General features: G+C 42.5%; 1 protein-coding gene and 1 non-coding gene across 4 annotated transcripts; both read left to right on the forward strand.

Annotated features, from left to right (window-relative positions):
- The first annotated feature begins 13,487 nt into the window (after window positions 1–13,487).
- On the forward strand, window positions 13,488–13,568 carry TRNAL-AAG (transfer RNA leucine (anticodon AAG)). Its single transcript has one exon. It is a non-coding gene; the product is annotated as a tRNA-Leu (tRNA).
- Window positions 13,569–13,649: 81 nt separating this feature from the next.
- LOC111021464 (uncharacterized) lies at window positions 13,650–17,434 on the forward strand. Of its 3 annotated transcripts, none has more exons than XM_022298444.2 (11): window positions 13,650–13,921; window positions 14,097–14,192; window positions 14,372–14,446; window positions 14,876–14,944; window positions 15,302–15,378; window positions 15,452–15,540; window positions 15,631–15,760; window positions 16,344–16,434; window positions 16,522–16,587; window positions 16,736–16,858; window positions 17,082–17,434. In XM_022298444.2, exons 1-10 carry the CDS (start codon window positions 13,754–13,756, stop codon window positions 16,853–16,855), a joined length of 981 nt encoding a protein of 326 aa, XP_022154136.1. In that variant the 5' UTR covers window positions 13,650–13,753; the 3' UTR covers window positions 16,856–16,858; window positions 17,082–17,434. The 3 variants fall into 3 exon arrangements, with proteins under 3 accessions (XP_022154136.1, XP_087976492.1, XP_022154135.1); XM_022298443.2 differs by having other exon boundaries at window positions 13,651–13,921; window positions 17,087–17,434; XM_088120366.1 differs by lacking the exon at window positions 14,372–14,446 and having other exon boundaries at window positions 17,087–17,434.
- The last annotated feature ends 582 nt before the right edge of the window (window positions 17,435–18,016 follow it).

The raw sequence follows: 18,016 nt of genomic DNA on the forward strand, positions 1-18,016 counted from the left end.
TTTTCAGATTCACAAATAATGACCATTCATGGGAATTTTTTTTTTAATTTAAAACTTATTTCAAATATATATTAACTCTCAAATTATTTCTAAAAATAATGTTTGAAAAATTATGGGTCGTCTGTTCAGACAAAGAGATTTCGTCACTTTACAATTTTCAGGTTGTATGGTGCTTTGTTGGCACCATATTTTTTATTATTATTATTTTATTAATAATTTTGGCATGTTGTCTCTTCAAGAGATGACATATGCCTAAATTCTAGGACATAATCAAGTTACTATGGTGGTATACCTACTTTTTAAGTTAGAGATCTTGTGTTCAAGTCTCCATTGTTATCTTTTTTTTTTTTTTTTTTACATTCAATAGAATGTATATATAAAATTATTTTATCAAACAAATTTAAATAAATGTTACCTATTAAAATTTATATTCTTTTCTAAAATAAAATAACTACTCATTCCAAAATAAAATTACTATTAAAAATATATTATTTTTGAAGAAAAGATAGAATTTATTTTTGCCTACATGAGCATAGTTCAACGGTAATTAGTACTTATTCGTACTACAAAAATAAATAAAATAAATTATATTGCAATTATTTCTCTTTTAAACAAATTTAAATAAATGTTACTTATTACAATTTTATTTTCTAGAATAAAACAATTACTAATTATATAAAAATAAAGTAATTGCTGCTTAAAAAAAATATTATTGAAAGAAGGGCTCATTCTACAAAAAAAAATAATCACTATTAAAAATATATTGTTTAAAAAATATTTTAGAATAAAAGATAGATTTTATTTTACTATTAAAGTAAATAAAATGAATTATATGAATGTAATAATTATAGAATTTAGTAAAAACACCTAATTATATTTTTTTAATAATACCTTTTTTAGAATGAGTAGTTATTTTATTTTAGAAGAGAATATAAATTTTAACTGGTAACATTTATTTAAATTTGTTTAAAAGAGAAAATAATTTTAATATTACATTTGTACTAAAAAAAATCAATATAAAATTTTATAATGGAGATTTGAATCAGAACCTCTAGATTAAAAAGCAGCATATCACCCACCTATAATTTTCCAAGTATTATTCTTGAAAATAGTTTGGAGTTGATATTTATTTGGAATAAATTTGAATTAAAGCATTATTACATAAAAGAAAATCCTTATTCATGGAATCCAACACCCAATTTTAAATTAAAAATGAAAATTTTTATATGAAAGTTATATTTTTAATTAAATGTTCAATTTTTTTTTGTTTTTCCTTGTGTGTTGTATTTATGTTTTTTTAATATTTATTATGTACTTATGAGTCGAATATTTTTTATTTATGTTTTCTTTTAAAGTTGAAATAAAAACAAAAAATTAGATTTTATCATTTTAAAAATATTTATGAAAAATGAGAAACAAAAAACAGAGACATTACCAAATGAGTCTAAAATGTTTGTCCGGTTAAATTACAAGTTATTTTCATAAGTGACGAATTAGGAAGAGGGCAGGAGAAAATAAATTTTGTGGAAAGATATATAATATATAATTTTTAATGTGTAATAAAATTTGATGCAACAAGATGTTCCAATCTCATCCACTCATGTAAGGAAGATCAATTCTGGACCGTAGACTGTGAGATAAATCTAATTAAAATAGACACAACATATTGATTCAAATAAAATTACTGACATGTGCATGGCATATTAGTTATGTTTAGTTCAAATTCCACATCCTTGTTGGACTAAAAAAGTTGTTCTTTCTTCTTTTCATTTTTATTTGGTGTTCTAATTAATTATCCTCCACTGTAACAAATAAATACTAAAATTAGAGTCAACACGATTACGAACATAGCTCAGAAACATATATTCATTTCTTCAAGGTCGGAGGTTCGATCCCATAACAGAAGTGAAGCTTGCCTATAGTCTGCAATGGTGAAGTTCATGTGTTTGTTGTTTCAATAGACTGGGTCCATGATGAAAATAATTAGAATTTATTTAGCTTTGGATGATATAACTATATGCAGATGAGAGCTGCAGCTTGTTCATAAAAACCATAATTTTACATTATTTTTGTGCATCTTGTTTGGGGAAGAGAATACCCTGGACACGTGGAGGATCCCTATTGGTGCTCCAAGATGACTCATGAGTCATGCCCAGCTCGGACCGCCGAGATCACCACCACTAGCGTTGACAGATGCTAAGTATGAGGGCCGAGGTGAACCTGGCCGAGGTCCGACCTACCAGGAAGCTCGGTAGAGGCCGATGTGAGCTACTGTCAGCGGCGTGATTATCGGGTGTAACCGTCGGTCCCGAGATTGCCGGGTGTAACCGTCGCGAGATTAGCGGGACTACCACCCATAAGTAGAGGACCTCACTCCACGATCAGGTACGATGATTTCTGACCTCGAACTAAACTGGGAATCCGACCTATACTGACTTGATCGTCGGAGTGCTCACCTTTTTGTGCAGGTCCGCCCAAGTATTCAGATCGGTCCGGAGGCCGAGTTCGAGTTGCAATCCGAAATACACTGTTGTGCATATCCTTGCATAAACATTTGGCGCCGTCTGTGGGAAACGACAATCTAAGTCATCCAAATTCTTTTAAATCAACACGCAAGCGAAAATGGTTCAACCCGCAAACTCGACCAATACGGCAGATCGAAGGACCTTAGCTGCCAACGATGCCCACCAGAGGGAAGTCGGAGCAACAGTGGTAGAGGGGCAAGGTCACGACGGCCTAGCAACAGAACCCCTCCGCAGGTCGGCACGAATCACCGCGTCTATTCTACCACCTACGCACCCCCCAAGAACATCCAAGGCCACCCGTGGCCGAGGTGGAACCTCTAAGAAGGGTGCCCGGGGTCCAGCCCCGGCCCCGACAAGTGAGAACCGAGTGACGCGCGTTGGCATACACGAGCAAAGGGGTTCCCACCTCGGCCCAGTCGAGGAGGAACATCCCGAAGACAACGAGAGCGAGGGACACACTCGCCAGAGAGGAGACCTCCGTGAACACCTCAACAGAAAGAGAGGCCCATCTCTCCGAAAAGGACAGTCACCATCCCGCTCACACAGGAGCTCCAACCAGCAGGCTGAATCCTCTCGCAACCCAGCAACTCCTGCAGGAGTGATTACAAGGGAGGAGTTCGACCAGCTGAGGGGTCAGCTCGACGCTCAGGTGGAGGCCTTAAAGGCCAAATGTGAGCAGAAAGAAGGTCCACTGAACGATGGCGACTTGGGAAAATCGCCATTCACCTCGAACGTTTTGGAAGCACCGATCCCTCCGAAGTTCAAAGCTCCTACCGTGAAGCCTTATGATGGGTCGAAGGACCCCAAGGATTATGTTGAGGTCTTCGAAGGCCTCATGGATTCCCAAGCGGCATCAGACGCAATCAAATGCCGCGCCTTTCAGATCGCGCTTACTGACAGCGCGCGATTGTGGTATCGGAGACTGCCAGCCAGGACGATCTCGACCTACTCTCAACTGAGAAGAGAGTTCCTCGCCCAGTTCTCTTCTCGGCATTATGACAAAAAGACAGCGACCCATCTCGCCACCATCAGACAGAAGGAGGGTGAGTCGCTGCGAGAATATGTCACCAGATTCCAGGATGAGCAATTGAAGGTCGCACACTGCTCCGATGACTCGGCCATGTGCTATTTTCTCACCGGTCTAGCCGACGAAGCCCTCACGGTGAAACTTGGAGAGGAGGCCCCGGCCACCTTCGCCGAGGTGCTTCAGAAGGCGAAGAAAGTCATCGATCGACAAGAGCTCCTCCCAACCAAAACCGGCCGGCCAAAACGAAAGATCGGCCGGGGCAGAAGTGGAAAAGATATAGAAAAGGCATCTCCAAGTCCAAAGACAAGGGATCCTTTTCCAGCGGCCGAGCTGAGTATCGAAGGGCGGAGAACGGACCTACCAGGAGCCGACCTTACGAACGCTTCACCCCGACCACGATTCCAATTTTCGAGATCCTAACGAACATCGAGGAGTCTGGAATGGAAAAATTACTCAAGCGTCCTGAGAAGCTTCGAGGAGCCTCGGAGAGGCGCAGCAAGGACAAGTATTGCCGCTTCCTCGGGAGCACGGCCATAACACGTCGGACTGCTGGGAGTTGAAGCGCCAAATTGAGGATCTAATTCAAGATGGCTACTTCAAGAAATTTGTGGGAAAGCCCAGGACCAGCTCGGTAGAGAAAAAGGAAGAGCGGAAGCGTTCGAGGACGCCGCCTCGGCGCACCGACCGACCTGCGGTCATCAATACTATTTTCGAAGGGCCAAGCGGGGGTCAGTCCGGACATAAAAGAAAGGAGTTAGCTCGTGCAGCCAGGCGCGAGGTGTGCATCATAAGGGAGCAGAGGCCGACCTGCCCAATCACCTTCAACGATGCAGACTTGGAGGAGGTCCACCTGCCCCACAATGATGCACTTGTGATCGCTCCCTTGATTGATCATGTGGTGGTCAGGAGGGTGCTGGTAGACGGAGGCGCATCTGCTAACATCCTGTCCTTACCGACCTACCTCGCCCTGGGATGGACGAGGTCGCAATTGAAGAAAAGCCCGACACCGCTGGTTGGGTTCTCTGGAGAATTGGTCATCCCAGAGGGTTGCATCGACTTGCCGGTCACGCTTGGGCAGGACCAAACTCAGGTCACCCAAATGGCCGAGTTCGTGGTAATTGACGGTAGATCGGCCTATAACGCCATCTTTGGGAGACCCATCATCCACTCATTTCGGGCCCTTCCCTCGACACTTCATCAAGTTTTGAAGTATTCCACCCCCAATGGCGTGGGCACGGTCCGAGGAGAACATACCGCTTCGAGGGAGTGCTATGCCTCCGCACTCAGAGGCTCATCGGTCTGCGCCCTTGAAACTCTCGCCAGTAGGGATGGGACGCTCGAGTTCAAGGCCGACCTGCCGAGGAGGGAGTTTGCCGCACCCACTGAGGAGCTCGAGCTTGTTCCTCTGCTTAGTCCCGAGAAGCAAGTAAGCATAGGAACCAAGCTGGGGGCCACCGACAGAGAGAAGCTAATCCACTTCCTCAGATCCAACTCGAACGTCTTTGCGTGGTCCCATGAGGACATGCCTGGCATTGACCCGCAAATTATGACGCATCGCCTCAGCATAGATCCGTCATTCCGACCTGTAAAACAAAAAAGAAGACCTATAAACAAGGAAAGGAGTGATGTAATTGTTGAGGAAGTTAGCAAACTTTTGAAAGCTAAATACATAAGAGAAATTTCGTATCCCGAGTGGCTCTCCAATGTTGTATTAGTTAAAAAATCTAACGAAAAGTGGAGAATGTGCGTAGACTTTACGAATTTAAATAAGGCATGCCCGAAAGATTGCTTTCTACTGCCGAGGATTGATCAGCTCGTGGACGCCACAGCCGGGCACGAACTGCTCACTTTCATGGATGCCTACTCTAGGTACAACCAAATCAAGATGCATGTCCCGGATCAAGATCATACCGCATTCAAACGGACCAAGGTCTGTACTGTTACAAGGTCATGCCCTTCGGTTTAAAGAACGCAGGAGCGACCTACCAGAGAATGGTGAACAAAATGTTCGCCAAGCAGATCGGCCGAAATATGGAAGTGTATGTGGACGACATGCTTGTCAAGAGCAAGCAGTCTAAGTCGCATCTCTCCGATATGATCGAAGCCTTCGAGGTTCTGAGGACATATCAAATGAAGCTCAACCCAGCTAAATGTGCCTTTGGAGTCTCTTCGGGAAAATTCCTTGGCTTCATGGTGAACAACCGGGGGATCGAGGCCAACCTCGAAAAGATTACAGCCGTGCTCGAGATGGAGGCACCTAAGACGCTGAAGCAGCTTCAGTGCCTCAATGGCAGGATTGCGCCCTGAACCGGTTTGTTTCAAGATCGACAAATAAGTTCTTCAAAGTCCTACGAAAGAAAGGGTTGTTTGAATGGACAGCAGAGTGCGAACAAGCATTTCAGCAATTGAAGAGCTACCTCTGTTCGGCACCTTTGCTCGCCAAGCCCCTGCCAGGGGACAAGCTCCAATTGTACTTAGTAGTGTCTGACAGTGCCGTCAGCTCGGCCCTAATCAGGCAAGAGGAAACGCGGCAAAACCCGGTCTACTACACAAGCAAGGCTATGACCGAAGCCGAGACTAGATACCCTCAGATGAAAAAGTTGGCTCTCGCTTTAGTCACCTCGGCCCGACGGCTTAGACCATACTTCCAAGCCCATACTGTGGTGGTGCTCACTAACTTGCCCCTAAAAAACATCTTCCATAAGCCAGAAGCTTCTGGACGCCTGATGAAGTGGGCAATGGAGTTAAGTGAGTACGACATCCAGTTCGAACCCAGAACTGCGTTGAAAGGACAAGCAGCGGCAGACTTCATAGCCGAGCTCACACCACCTTCCGAGCCTGGCGAGTCCGACCTACCGTGGAGAATCTATGTCGACGGATCCTCCAATGAGAAGGGGTGCGGGGCCAGGGTCCTCTTGCTCGGACCAGGAGGCGAGCGATTTGAGTATGCCTTGAGGTTCGGCTTCCGAACTTCCAATAACGAGGCTGAGTATGAAGCATTTATTGCCGGTCTACGAATCGCCAGAGCATTGGGGGCCTCTTGTGTTAAGATCTTCAGCGACTCCCAGCTGGTTGTGAGCCAGATCACGGAAGAGTACCAAGCCAGGGAACCCCGAATGGAGAAGTATTTGGGCAAAGTCAGATCGTACCTCGCCCAATTTCGAACTTACGAGGTAAGTCGGGTTCCCCGAGCAAAAATTCTAATGCCGACGCCTTGGCCAGGTTAGCATCAGTGTACGAGACCGACCTGGTCAGGTCGGTCCCCGTTGAGATCTTAGATAATCCCTCGATCTCGGAGCCAGATCTGATGGAGATCGACGCTCCAGAGCCCTCATGGATGGACCCGATTGTGGACTTCATTAGGGGCAATTCACCACAAGACCCCAAGGAGCGCAGGAAGTTGGCAAGGCAAGCAGCTCGGTTCGTGGTCCGAGGAGGAGCATTGTACCGACGCGGCTTTTCCCTGCCTCTATTGAGATGCCTAACCCCTGAAGAGGGCCTATACGTCCTCAGAGAAATCCACGAAGGAGTGTGCGGCAATCACTCAGGCGCCCGGTCGCTGTCAGCCAAAGTGATCCGACAAGGGTACTATTGGCCGACCCTCAGCTAGGACGCCAAGAAGTTCGTTAGAACATGCGACAATTGCCAACGCTACGGAAACGTAATCCACCAACCTCTCGAGCTGCTTACCCCCATCACGGCCCCATGGCCATTTGCGCAGTGGGGGTAGATATTATTGGTCTTTTCCCTCTGGGCAAAGGCCAGACAAAGTTCGCTGTAGCGGCTGTGGATTACTTCACAAAGTGGGCCGAGGCCAAGGCGCTCTCCCACATAACGGAATCCAGAGTCACGTCCTTCGTATGGACAAATATCATATGCCGCTTTGGTATACCGCAGGCCATTGTGACAGACAATGGGAAGCAGTTTGACAACGTCAAGTTCAAAGACTTTTGCAGCAAGCTTGGCATAAGTCACCTTAGCTCGTCCCCCGCACATCCACAAGCAAATGGGCAGGTGGAGGCGGTCAACAAGATCATCAAGCGGGGCATCAAACTTAGACTGGACTCCAAGAAAGGCAGGTGAGCCGAGGAGCTACCAGAGGTTCTATGGTCGTACCGGACCACCCAAAGAGAATCGACGGGTGAGACCCCGTTCTCCCTGGCCTTCGGCTCCGAAGCTGTAGTCCCGGTTGAGATCGGCATGCCATCTGACAGAGTAGAGCATTACGAGCCTATATCAAATGAGGAAGAGCTGCTCCTCAACCTCGACTTGTTGGAAGAAAGAAGAGCAATGGCCCAGCTACGCCTTGGCGGAATATCAGGGCAGAATGGCCAGACACTACAACGCCTGCGTTCGACCTCGGACCTTCCAAGTCGGACATCTGGTCTTAAGGAGGGTCCAAACCCATGTGGGTGCCCTTGACCCGACCTGGGAGGGGCCGTTTGAGGTCAAGGGAATAGTCCGACCTGGGACGTACATATTAGCCGATCTGAAAGGAGACGTCCTCGCGCACCCATGGAACGTGGAGCACCTGAAGCGTTATTATCCCTGAAATGCCAAAAGGGTTTTCAATAGATCTGTAAAAACTGTTTCAAAAGAATTATGATCGGAGTAAATGTGATGATTTAATTTCGTGATTCCGAGTTCGACCAGAAATTAAATGGGTGCCACGGACTCCCACACGATCACATTCCAGCAGTCGGTTAAAATCCAATCGTCCAAAACCTAAGGGTACGAGGTGTGACGCCAAAACCACTGACGAACTTAAAATTCAAACCTTCAAGGTAAAGGGGCGACGTGAAAAGTTCAAAATGATCAAGCCTCCAAACTTGAGGGTACGAGGTGCGATATGAAGAACAGCTACGGACTTAGGATTTTAGCCTTTTAACGTTTTTTAAGTTAAGGGTGCGATATTAAAAAATTCAGAGTTTGTGCAATGCATTGAATACTAGACAGAGATTCGAATTCAAAATTTCAAGTATTTTTGAAGGCGCGACCTCAAAAGTATGAAGTGCGAGGTGCATTGGCTTTAGCTTAAAGAAAAAGCAAAGAAAGGAAGGCAACAAAGTAAAAACAAACGAGAAGCCTCTTTATTGAATGAAAAGCAAAGCCAAGGCTTATAGACCTTGCAGCTCTTCCCTAACACTTACAAAAGAAGAGAAGAAAGACAGAGAAAGGCCTCATGAAAGGTGATCGCCTAAGAGCCTGCTTGAGGAGCGCCCTCTTGAGTGGTGCCGACCCGATCCTCTTCGAGGTCGGAGTAGTCAGAGTCCAGATCTCTGACGTACTTATCCACCAACGCTTGGGGCCAGGGGTGCCGCTAGGCCCAGACGCCCACTGCTCAGCATACCTCTTCTTCAGACCACCGAGATCGATCTGGAGGTCAGACATGTCGGAAGCAATGCCCTTCATGAGAAACTTGAAGCCCGCGTCAGAGAAGTCTTTGGCAAATCCATCGAAGTCAGGATGTTGCCTGAACGATTCCTCCAATAGGACTTCATTACTGAGACGCTCCTTCACCGTCTCCAGCTCGACAGTCGCATGCTTCAGCTCCTCCTCCTTCGCTTCAAGCGCCTGGAGCATGTCGTCCTTCTCCTTGAGGAGTTGGAACTTCTCCTTCTCCAAGCCCTTGGTGATAGCATGGGCAGCTCGGAGCTGGGCCTTGCGTCTGTCCTCTTCTTTCTTCAGCAGCTCGGTCTTGGCCTCTACCTCAGCCTTCAAAATTTCCACCTCAGAGTGAGCTTTTAGCAGCTCATCCTTCATGGTGGAAGAGGCAGCCTCCAAGGCAGTAGAGAACTCCTCTTTCTCCCTCGCTGCCAGAGCTTCCCTCCCATCCAGCTCGGCCTTCACGGCCAGAGCCGATTGAATGGAAGCAACAAACGCCTGAGAAAAGGTACAAAGAAGAAAGTTAGACCAAGCTACCTGTTAGGTAAATTGAGCAAAAAATGAAGACACCAATTTTACCTCAGCGGCGTAGTCAATGGTCCTCTGCAGGACGGACCCCGGGTCACTTACAAATTTGGACGCTCTTCTGAGGCAGCGGTCCAAACTTGCAGCCGAGATGCGGGACACCTGATCCCTCATCCCAGAACTTGACGGCTCGACTCTGAACCGTGCTGTCACGTCGGACGTCCCGCCCATCCTGGCCTCAGGATCGTCCACCCGATCTGCGAAGCTCGTAGGCAGGGCCCCACGAGCTCTGACCTCCAAGGGGGAGGTGGTCTTCTTCTTCTTCCTCCTTCGCTTCAGAGGGACTTCCTCCCTCACCTTCTCGCCCAAGGGCGAGATGTCCACCGCCTCGGTCTGATCCCTGGGGCGCTTCTCCCTCGAAGGACCCTCAGAAGACTCCAGCTCGATCACTGGGGCTGGATCTTCCGAGGCTGGCCCTACCACGACAGGAGTGGCAGGTTTCGAACTTTGGGCGGCCTCAAGAGCATGGGCTCGGCCCTTGGACTTGCGCTTCACGTTGCTTGCAAATCCGCAAACCATGGCTTCAAAACAAAAACAGGAGTCAACACAACGTTGGAGGAAAAAAGGGGGGGAGCAAGCTCGGCATACCAAGTTCGGAGTTCGGCCTTGAGGATTCAATGAGACGAACTGCAGGGTTGTAATCTAGCAGCCCAGACTCAAGCAGCAGCTTGTCGGTCACCAAGGTTCCGACCTTCCTACCCCTCGGAAAATGCTCCTTGTAATATTTCAACGTGTCAAAGGAGGCTTGCGTGAGCTCGGGGACTGGTCGGATTGATACTGCACAAAGACAAAGTCCGAGTTAGACCTAAATGACAGGAAAGAAAATCACAAAAAGTAAGAACTACTCCGTACCTAGGTTCCCAAACCTAGTGGGAACGTCAAAGAAGGAACGACCTGACTCGTCCTTTGCAAGCCATTCCCCAGAAGCGTAGAACCACTTCCTCACCCATCCCTTGATGGAGGTCGGCCCCTTAACTATACCGCCTGCGCCTTTCCTTGCACACATATAGAACCGACCAGGCTTCTTAGCTATCCTTTTCGCTTCGAAGCACGCGAGGAGCTGGTCTACATCCAACAGCTCGACCTCTTCACTATCCCGAGCTCGTAGCCAAAAAAGGATGGCCAAAGCGAAGATGACACCCCACCCATTGGGGGCCACTTGAGCGGGAGCCAACCCAGTTCGGAAGAGAAATTCTTGGACAAAAGGGTGAAGGGGAAGTCTGAGGCCGTACTCAAACATTTTGAAGTAGAGAGTGACCCACCCCTTTGAGGATTGTCAGCTCTCTCCCCCTCCTCCGGAATCCTAAGGAGGATGTTCTCAGGGATAGCGAACCCCCGAAGGGATCCGAGGTAGTGCTCAGGTATCCTAGAAGGGTATTCCAAACCCTGACCCGAGGTGGAGGCATCACTATCCTCCCGTCATCGGAGAACCTAAAGTTTTCTATCTCCTCGAGCTCGGACTCTAACCTACGAGCTAAATCCTCATCGGACCCTAAGTCGCTGTTAAAAGAGGACGACATGGCAACTACGTTCGAAAAAGAAAATGAGGGAAGAGACCGACCTACCAAGGGTTCGAGCTGTCTTCAGATCGAACTCCAAGAATTCAGGAAACGTAAGGTATGACTTGAAGGATTGGGGGTATTTATAGCTCGTCGGAAAAATTTCCCCACCGTACATGTATAAATCAACGAGCGGCTAGGATCCTCTCGAAGATCCGAAGCGTCGGAATATTTGAATATTCCGACGATAAATCCACCGCAACGGTTATATTTTTCCATGAATAGGAAGTCGCCACGCGTCCAAAGCAAGTCGAATGAACTTCTCTACCAGGTCGAGATCGGACCAACAGAGAGGGGGCCAATGTTTGGGGAAGAGAATACTCTGGACACGTGGAAGACCCCTATTGGTGCTCCAAGATGACTCATGAGTCATGCCCAGCTCGGACCGCCGAGATCACCACCACTAGCGTTGACAGATGCTAAGTATGAGGGCCGAGGTGAACCTGGCCGAGGTCCGACCTGCCAGGAAGCTCGGTAGAGGCCGATGTGAGCTACTGTCAGCGGCGTGATTACCGGGTGTAACCGTCGGTCCCGAGATTACCGGGTGTAACCAACGGTCCCGAGATTGCCAGGTATAACCGTCGCGAGATTAGCGGGACTACCACCCATAAGTAAAGGACCTCACTCCACGATCAGGTACGATGATTTCTGACCTCGAACTAAACTGGGAATCCGACCTATACTGACTTGATCGTCGGAGTGCTCACCTTTTTGTGCAGGTCCGCCCAAGTATTCAGATTGGTCCGGAGGCCGAGTTCGAGTTGCAATCTGAAATACACTGTTGTGCATATCCTTGCATAAACACATCTAAATGGAGATATTTGGTGAAGGGCTTTCATGACTATTATTCTCTTATATATTGATGTTAATTGGAAAGCCTTTCGTGGTTTTCTTGGCTCCCGCAAGGACAATGATCGAATATCTTTAAGTTATATTATACTTTAAAATTTTTTTAGTAGATTCTTGAACTTTCAAGTTAATGTTTAATGGACTCCCATGATCTTGATCATGAATCCTTGCAGCGGAGGACAATTAGCAAATCCATTGAATGAAAGAAACATAATTACTAGTACTGTTACTCGTGACACATTAATAGCTTTGTATAATGAGATGTTAGTAAGAGGTATTGTAACGGATAACAGTACCTCATGAATTTGCATAACGAAGATACATAGTTTTAATTTTTGTCTATATGGTTTTACAAGTTTCAATTTAGTCCTATGATAGAATCATCTATATGGTTTTAAAAGTTTCAATTTAGTCCTATGATAGAATCATCAAATTTCACATATGTGTGTAATTTGATCAAACTAAGTTATGATAATTTGAACTTTTTTACATCCTGCATGTTCCATTTGCCTTCGATTATAAAAATTTGTCTGTGTGTTCATATATATATAGATATATAGATTCTATATTCGTGAGTGCTTGCACGCATATTTTCAATTAATCTAACGAGATAATTGTCTGACCCTACTAAGTTTGATGATGATTGTTTGTTGTTTTCAAGGTTTTTTTTAAGCTTAAATTATATATATATATAATATTAATATAATTTTTAAGTCAGTACCCTCAATTAGCAAGTAGCTGGCACATCATTTTTTTTTGTTAGCTGATCAAATGATTTCACACGTCATTTAGAATCATTTTCCAAATCCAAAGTAAAATTGTACTTTTGAAACTTAAGAGATTAAATGGACACTAAACTCAAACCTTAAGATCGAAAATTTGCCTTATATTCAATTACTAATTTGAATAATTGGTTAAAGAGTTAGAAACTAAGATTTAGAGGTTGAAATCTTCCTCCCTCAATTTGAATGATTAATCCTTGCCTTTTGGTTCAAACAATAAAGATAATTTATTACTTAATTGTACATTCTAATTTTGATATTTGCATTCATATAATTGTCATTTTAAACATCATGTCAATTACTCCCCAAAAAGTCAATGATTCATCTCTTTGAACTCAAAGAACAAACAAAGAAAACCATTCACATAATTATTTTTAAAATTAATTATGTATTATAATTTTTTTTAAGTAACGGTAAATACAACAACTTTTAAAAAGTAATTACAAATGAATTATTATAAAAAACAATTATTGAGTAACTTGTTTTTTTAACTCAAATAAAAATTTATTGATTTAACTTAATAATGCTATAATTTTGATAGTTATTAATCTATAAATTGATTAGATGTAATGATGGCTTATTTTGACAATTATAATACTAAGTTGTTAACTTCAAATTTGCTTAATTAGTTAAGATAAATATCTCCGACCAAAAGATCTTGAATTGGATTCCACGATCCCACTCTTTGTACTAAAAAAATCATAATATGAAGTTAGAAAACTAGATTTGTACAATAATTATCTAACATATTTAGTGAGCAAAATTAAATATCAATGTTGAGATGGCCGAGTTGGTCTAAGGCGCCAGATTAAGGTTCTGGTCCGAAAGGGCGTGGGTTCAAATCCCACTCTCAACATATTTAAAATGTTCTTTTTACCTATTTTTATGTTTTCATAATAATACCACGTGTCTCGTAACTAGTGGTCAATCTACTCCAACATTCTGGCGCCAAAAAACCCTTATCCGTCGCCCCCCAACTGGAACTGAAACCGGCGGAACCCTAAGATTCAGCGGCCGAAATTCAAGCTCTGAATCTGAACCATGCTCGACGTAGCCACCATTTCAACGAATCCTGCCTCTTCTTATGCTGCTATCGCCTTTCAATTTCGCCGTCCAAAATGCTCCAACATCCGCCATCAATGGCGGATCACAGCTTCCTCTGCCGCCTCCACCGTTGATCTCACCACTCTTCAATCCGCCGTCGACAAGGTCCGTTCTCGCCATTCTGCTTCTTTCAATTCCCGATTAGTTTCTTTTCAAAATTAAAACATTCGATTGGACGATATTGATATTGACTCCGTCTTTTACTTGAGTGTTGATCTGATTCACGCATAATTTCAATTTGTGTATATTTTGTATTTTGATTGTGAATTTTTTAGTGTAGAAAGATAGTAACGCAGTTAAGGAGGCGCTGGATCAGCTGAGGGAAGTTGGTTGGGCGAAGAAATGGGGTTCTCAGCCGTATGTATCCCGCCGTACGGTCAGTGTCCATTTCCAAGTGTGAAGTTCTTCTGGGAAAGTGCTATCCGAAACCCTAAAATTTGCCAAATCTACTTCACTATTTATACATGTACATCACATTGATGCCTATTTTGCTTTTGGAATCTTTTAGAATTTTAGTTGGAAAGTTGACGTCTTGCATACCTCTCTTTACACCAGACTTCTCTTCGAGAGCTGACAACACTTGGAATTAAAAATGCAGAGAATCTTGCTATTCCTAGCGTCAGAAATGATGTGAGTTACTTATAGTCCGTCTGGTAACGTTCTAGTTTCCAAATATTATTAAAAAACCTATCCTCAAAGTTGTATAGAAAAATTCTTGAAACAATCAAAACAAGTTCTTGTTTTCGTTTCCAATTTGTTGCAAAACATAAATATAAATATTGTTTGATAATCCTTGAATTCATGGGTGTTTGAGTCATGCAATTCTATATATATTTTTTTTATTAAAAGTGAAGAAACAGAAACAAGGACCTTACCAAACAGGCCCTTATTAACCATCCCTAGATTTTTTGTTTATCTTTGACCATTTTTGGTCTTGTAGCTCCAATATATACTGTTGGATTGGAGTGTTATCAATGTTATGTTTCAATTGTTTGTTTGCCCTGTTTTCATTTCTGATTTCGCGAAACTTATATGCATTTGATGCCTTTGAACACGCAGGCAGCTTTCCTTTTCACAGTGGTGGGAACGACTGGATTTTTGGGCGTCCTTGCTGGGCAGCTTCCTGGGGTAACATAAACTATGTATTATGTTTTCTAACCTGTTTGTTCCTGCACATTAATTTCTCATTCAACCACTTTTTAGCTAATGAACTGTATATTTATTTGTTTGTTAATATTGAGTTTGGGATGCTTTTTCAAGGAAAACAAAAAGTTTTTGAGTGAAGCAGTTTTTGTGTAACTTGCAAGTACTTTTAAAATTTTAACTAAACACTATCAATTTTTACAAAAATACTTTTAGTCATGGGTAAGCTTATTGATTTTAATTTTAATTTTGAAACAAAATACTTATCCAACCTTCCGGGGGCGCAAGCTTATTGTGAAGGCAAACTCTTATTCGAACTTTGGATTCATGTTATTGGAATAGGATTGGGGCTTCTTTGTGCCATACTTGATTGGGAGCATTTCGCTAGTGGTTTTGGCTGTGGGAAGCATTTCTCCTGGGTAAAATTACACTATTTCTTCAGTTGTTAGCTTTTCCTCCATGAGATTTTTCTTTTAATGTTTTCTCTCTTAGGCTCCTTCAAGCTGCCATAGATGGCTTTTCATCATTTTTTCCTGATTATCAAGAAAGAATTGCTGGACATGAAGCTGCACACTTCTTGGGTATTTGTTTCGTTTGAAAAGTAATAGCTAACCATCATCAGATGTGCCTGTTTCAATTGGATCTAAATGATGAACTCCTTTAAATTTCAGTTGCTTACTTGCTTGGACTTCCTATTCTGGATTATTCACTGGACATCGGAAAGGAGCATGTCAATCTCATTGATCAAAGATTAGAAAAGTTGATATATAGTGGGCAGCTTGATGATAAGGAACTTGACAGGTAACTGACTATTTCCTAATATTCTGAAGAATTGCAGAGCTCCCTTCTCTCTAAGATCCAATCTAATATGTGATATTGATGCTAGAAGCAAATAGTTCTGTAGATTTATGGTGAGTTTGGTATGACTTTGAGAATGGTGAAAAGTATTTTTAGTGAATTTTCATATTTTTCATAGTGTTTGGTTACATAGTTAAAAATGTTTCAAAAAATTTTAAAAATACTTGAGGTGAGTTTGAGATGACGGTAAAAAGTACTTTTAGCTCGTTAAAATAACATTTTAAATATTTGTAATGTTTGGTTAGATAATTAAAAACGAATTTGAAATTTCTAAAAATACTAAAAGAACACTTAAATGCTTTTTAGGGAAAACACTTGCTTAATGGTTCTTCTAAAAAATGTTGATAGAAGAAGGTTCTACCTTCAATCTCAAAAGTCATCCCAAACTCAACTGAAAGCACTTCTACAAAAAGAGAAAAACAAGGTTTATTAAAGAACGTTACACTTAAAAAACTTTCAAAAGTCATCTAAAACTCACTCTTCTTCGATGGCATAAATTGTAAAGTTGGATAGCGTTTGTTTTCAGGTTGGCAGTGGTGGCTATGGCCGGACTTGCAGCAGAAGGTTTAAAATATGACAAAGTAGTTGGTCAATCTGCTGATCTCTTCACTCTACAGGTCTCACATAGCTATGTAATTCATGAGACAGACCCCTACCCTTCTCCCTTCAACAATCTAACGGATACATTAATTTTGTTCTATCAGAGGTTTATCAACAGATCGAAACCGAAACTTGGTAATGATCAGCAACAGAACCTGACCAGATGGGCTGTAAGTAATCAACTATCAACAACTCTGGATAGTTTCTTGAAATCTTCCTTCACATTCACTTGGATAATTTCCAAGTAGTACATTAAAAAGGTTCAAGAAAATCTCTTATTCGCGATTGATTCAAATTTCTGTGGATACTTGGCTGTAGGTTTTGTTTTCTGGTTCCCTTCTGAAGAATAACAAATCCATGCATGAAGCCCTCATCAAAGCAATGACAGAGAAAGCATCTGTAATAGAATGCTTTGAGGCTATTGAGAAAGCTGCCTAGCTGGTTCAAACCTTTTTCTGTTTTCTTTTTTGTTCTCAACCTGTAAAGATTACCATTCTTTATTATATATATAAACAATAATAATGAATAGTGGGCCATGTCACAATTCTTTTGAGTCTCTAGCATGTTTAAAGATGATCATTGGAGATAATTTATCTTAGATTTTTGGTCGTACTTCTCTTAATAATTGATATAAGAACTATAACATATCTCAATCTCTTTGAAGGGCAGGTTAACCAGTTGGAGCAAAATCAAGCTCAACCATGCTTTCTCCCTCCTTTTGGCTCCTCCTCTTTCACTTCCCAACAATGCCTTCTCTGGCGTCGATGGCTTCGTCCTTGTCGGTCTGGGACTATGAGGATCACCCTATCTCCATTTAAAAGGAAGGGTAATTGTAGATGTTTTTTCAAGGGTGGCAGTTTAATCTATCTATAAGGGGAGGAGAAAATTATTTTTGGCTCTAGCTTCACTGTAATGTGGTTCTTTATCCTATTTCCTTATGAATTAAAAAGTATTTCAATTGGTTAAGAAACCTTAGCGGTGATTGGCGAGAAGATAAGAAAAATTTCTTCCATACAAGTCCAATTTATCTTCAACTGTTGCAGTATAACTTGTTTTGACGATCAATTTCCAAGAGAAAAGTCAAAAGTGTATCCATAGATCAAACTTGAGTTTATGGGCATGGAATTAGATGAGTCATAAACAAAGTAAAACTTTAATTGATATGACATTTTCATCTAAAAAGAGTGAATGCCAAAATATGAAATCAGATTTCCTTTGCTATATGCACTTAGACTTGACTTTATCATCACTTAGACTTGACTTTATCACCTAACGGAAGGACATTATTTTCAAGATGTCATAAAATTTGTCAAAATACCAATAAATAAAAAGGGTTTCAAAAATACTTTTGAACCATGTTATTTAGTATTAATTTGTAATTTAGTTCTTGAACTTTACTCTACAACCATTTTTAATCTTGATAGTTTTAATATACAACAATTTAATTTTTGCCGTTAAAGTTTATAACAATTTAATTCCTGTTGTGAAATTGTTGTTAAAGCTTAATAAGTTTTTTATTTACGTAAATCAATAAACTAGGGAGGAACTAAATGTGTTCGTAAATTACAAAGACTCAATCGTTATACAATAAAAAGCGAT

The sequence above is a fragment of the Momordica charantia genome (genome assembly GCF_013281855.1).
Source record: "Momordica charantia cultivar OHB3-1 chromosome 2 unlocalized genomic scaffold, Mcharantia_2.0 BLBB01000002.1, whole genome shotgun sequence".
Lineage (NCBI taxonomy): Eukaryota > Viridiplantae > Streptophyta > Magnoliopsida > Cucurbitales > Cucurbitaceae > Momordica > Momordica charantia.

Excerpts from the sequence above, each read along its gene's own strand:
- LOC111021464 (XM_022298444.2), top strand. The coding sequence starts at position 13,754 with ATGCTCGACGTAGCCACCATTTCAACGAATCCTGCCTCTTCTTATGCT. Across the intron at positions 14,447-14,875 it reads TTCCTAGCGTCAGAAATGAT|GCAGCTTTCCTTTTCACAGT; the intron begins GTGAGTTACTTA and ends TTGAACACGCAG. Across the intron at positions 16,435-16,521 it reads CTGATCTCTTCACTCTACAG|AGGTTTATCAACAGATCGAA; the intron begins GTCTCACATAGC and ends TTGTTCTATCAG.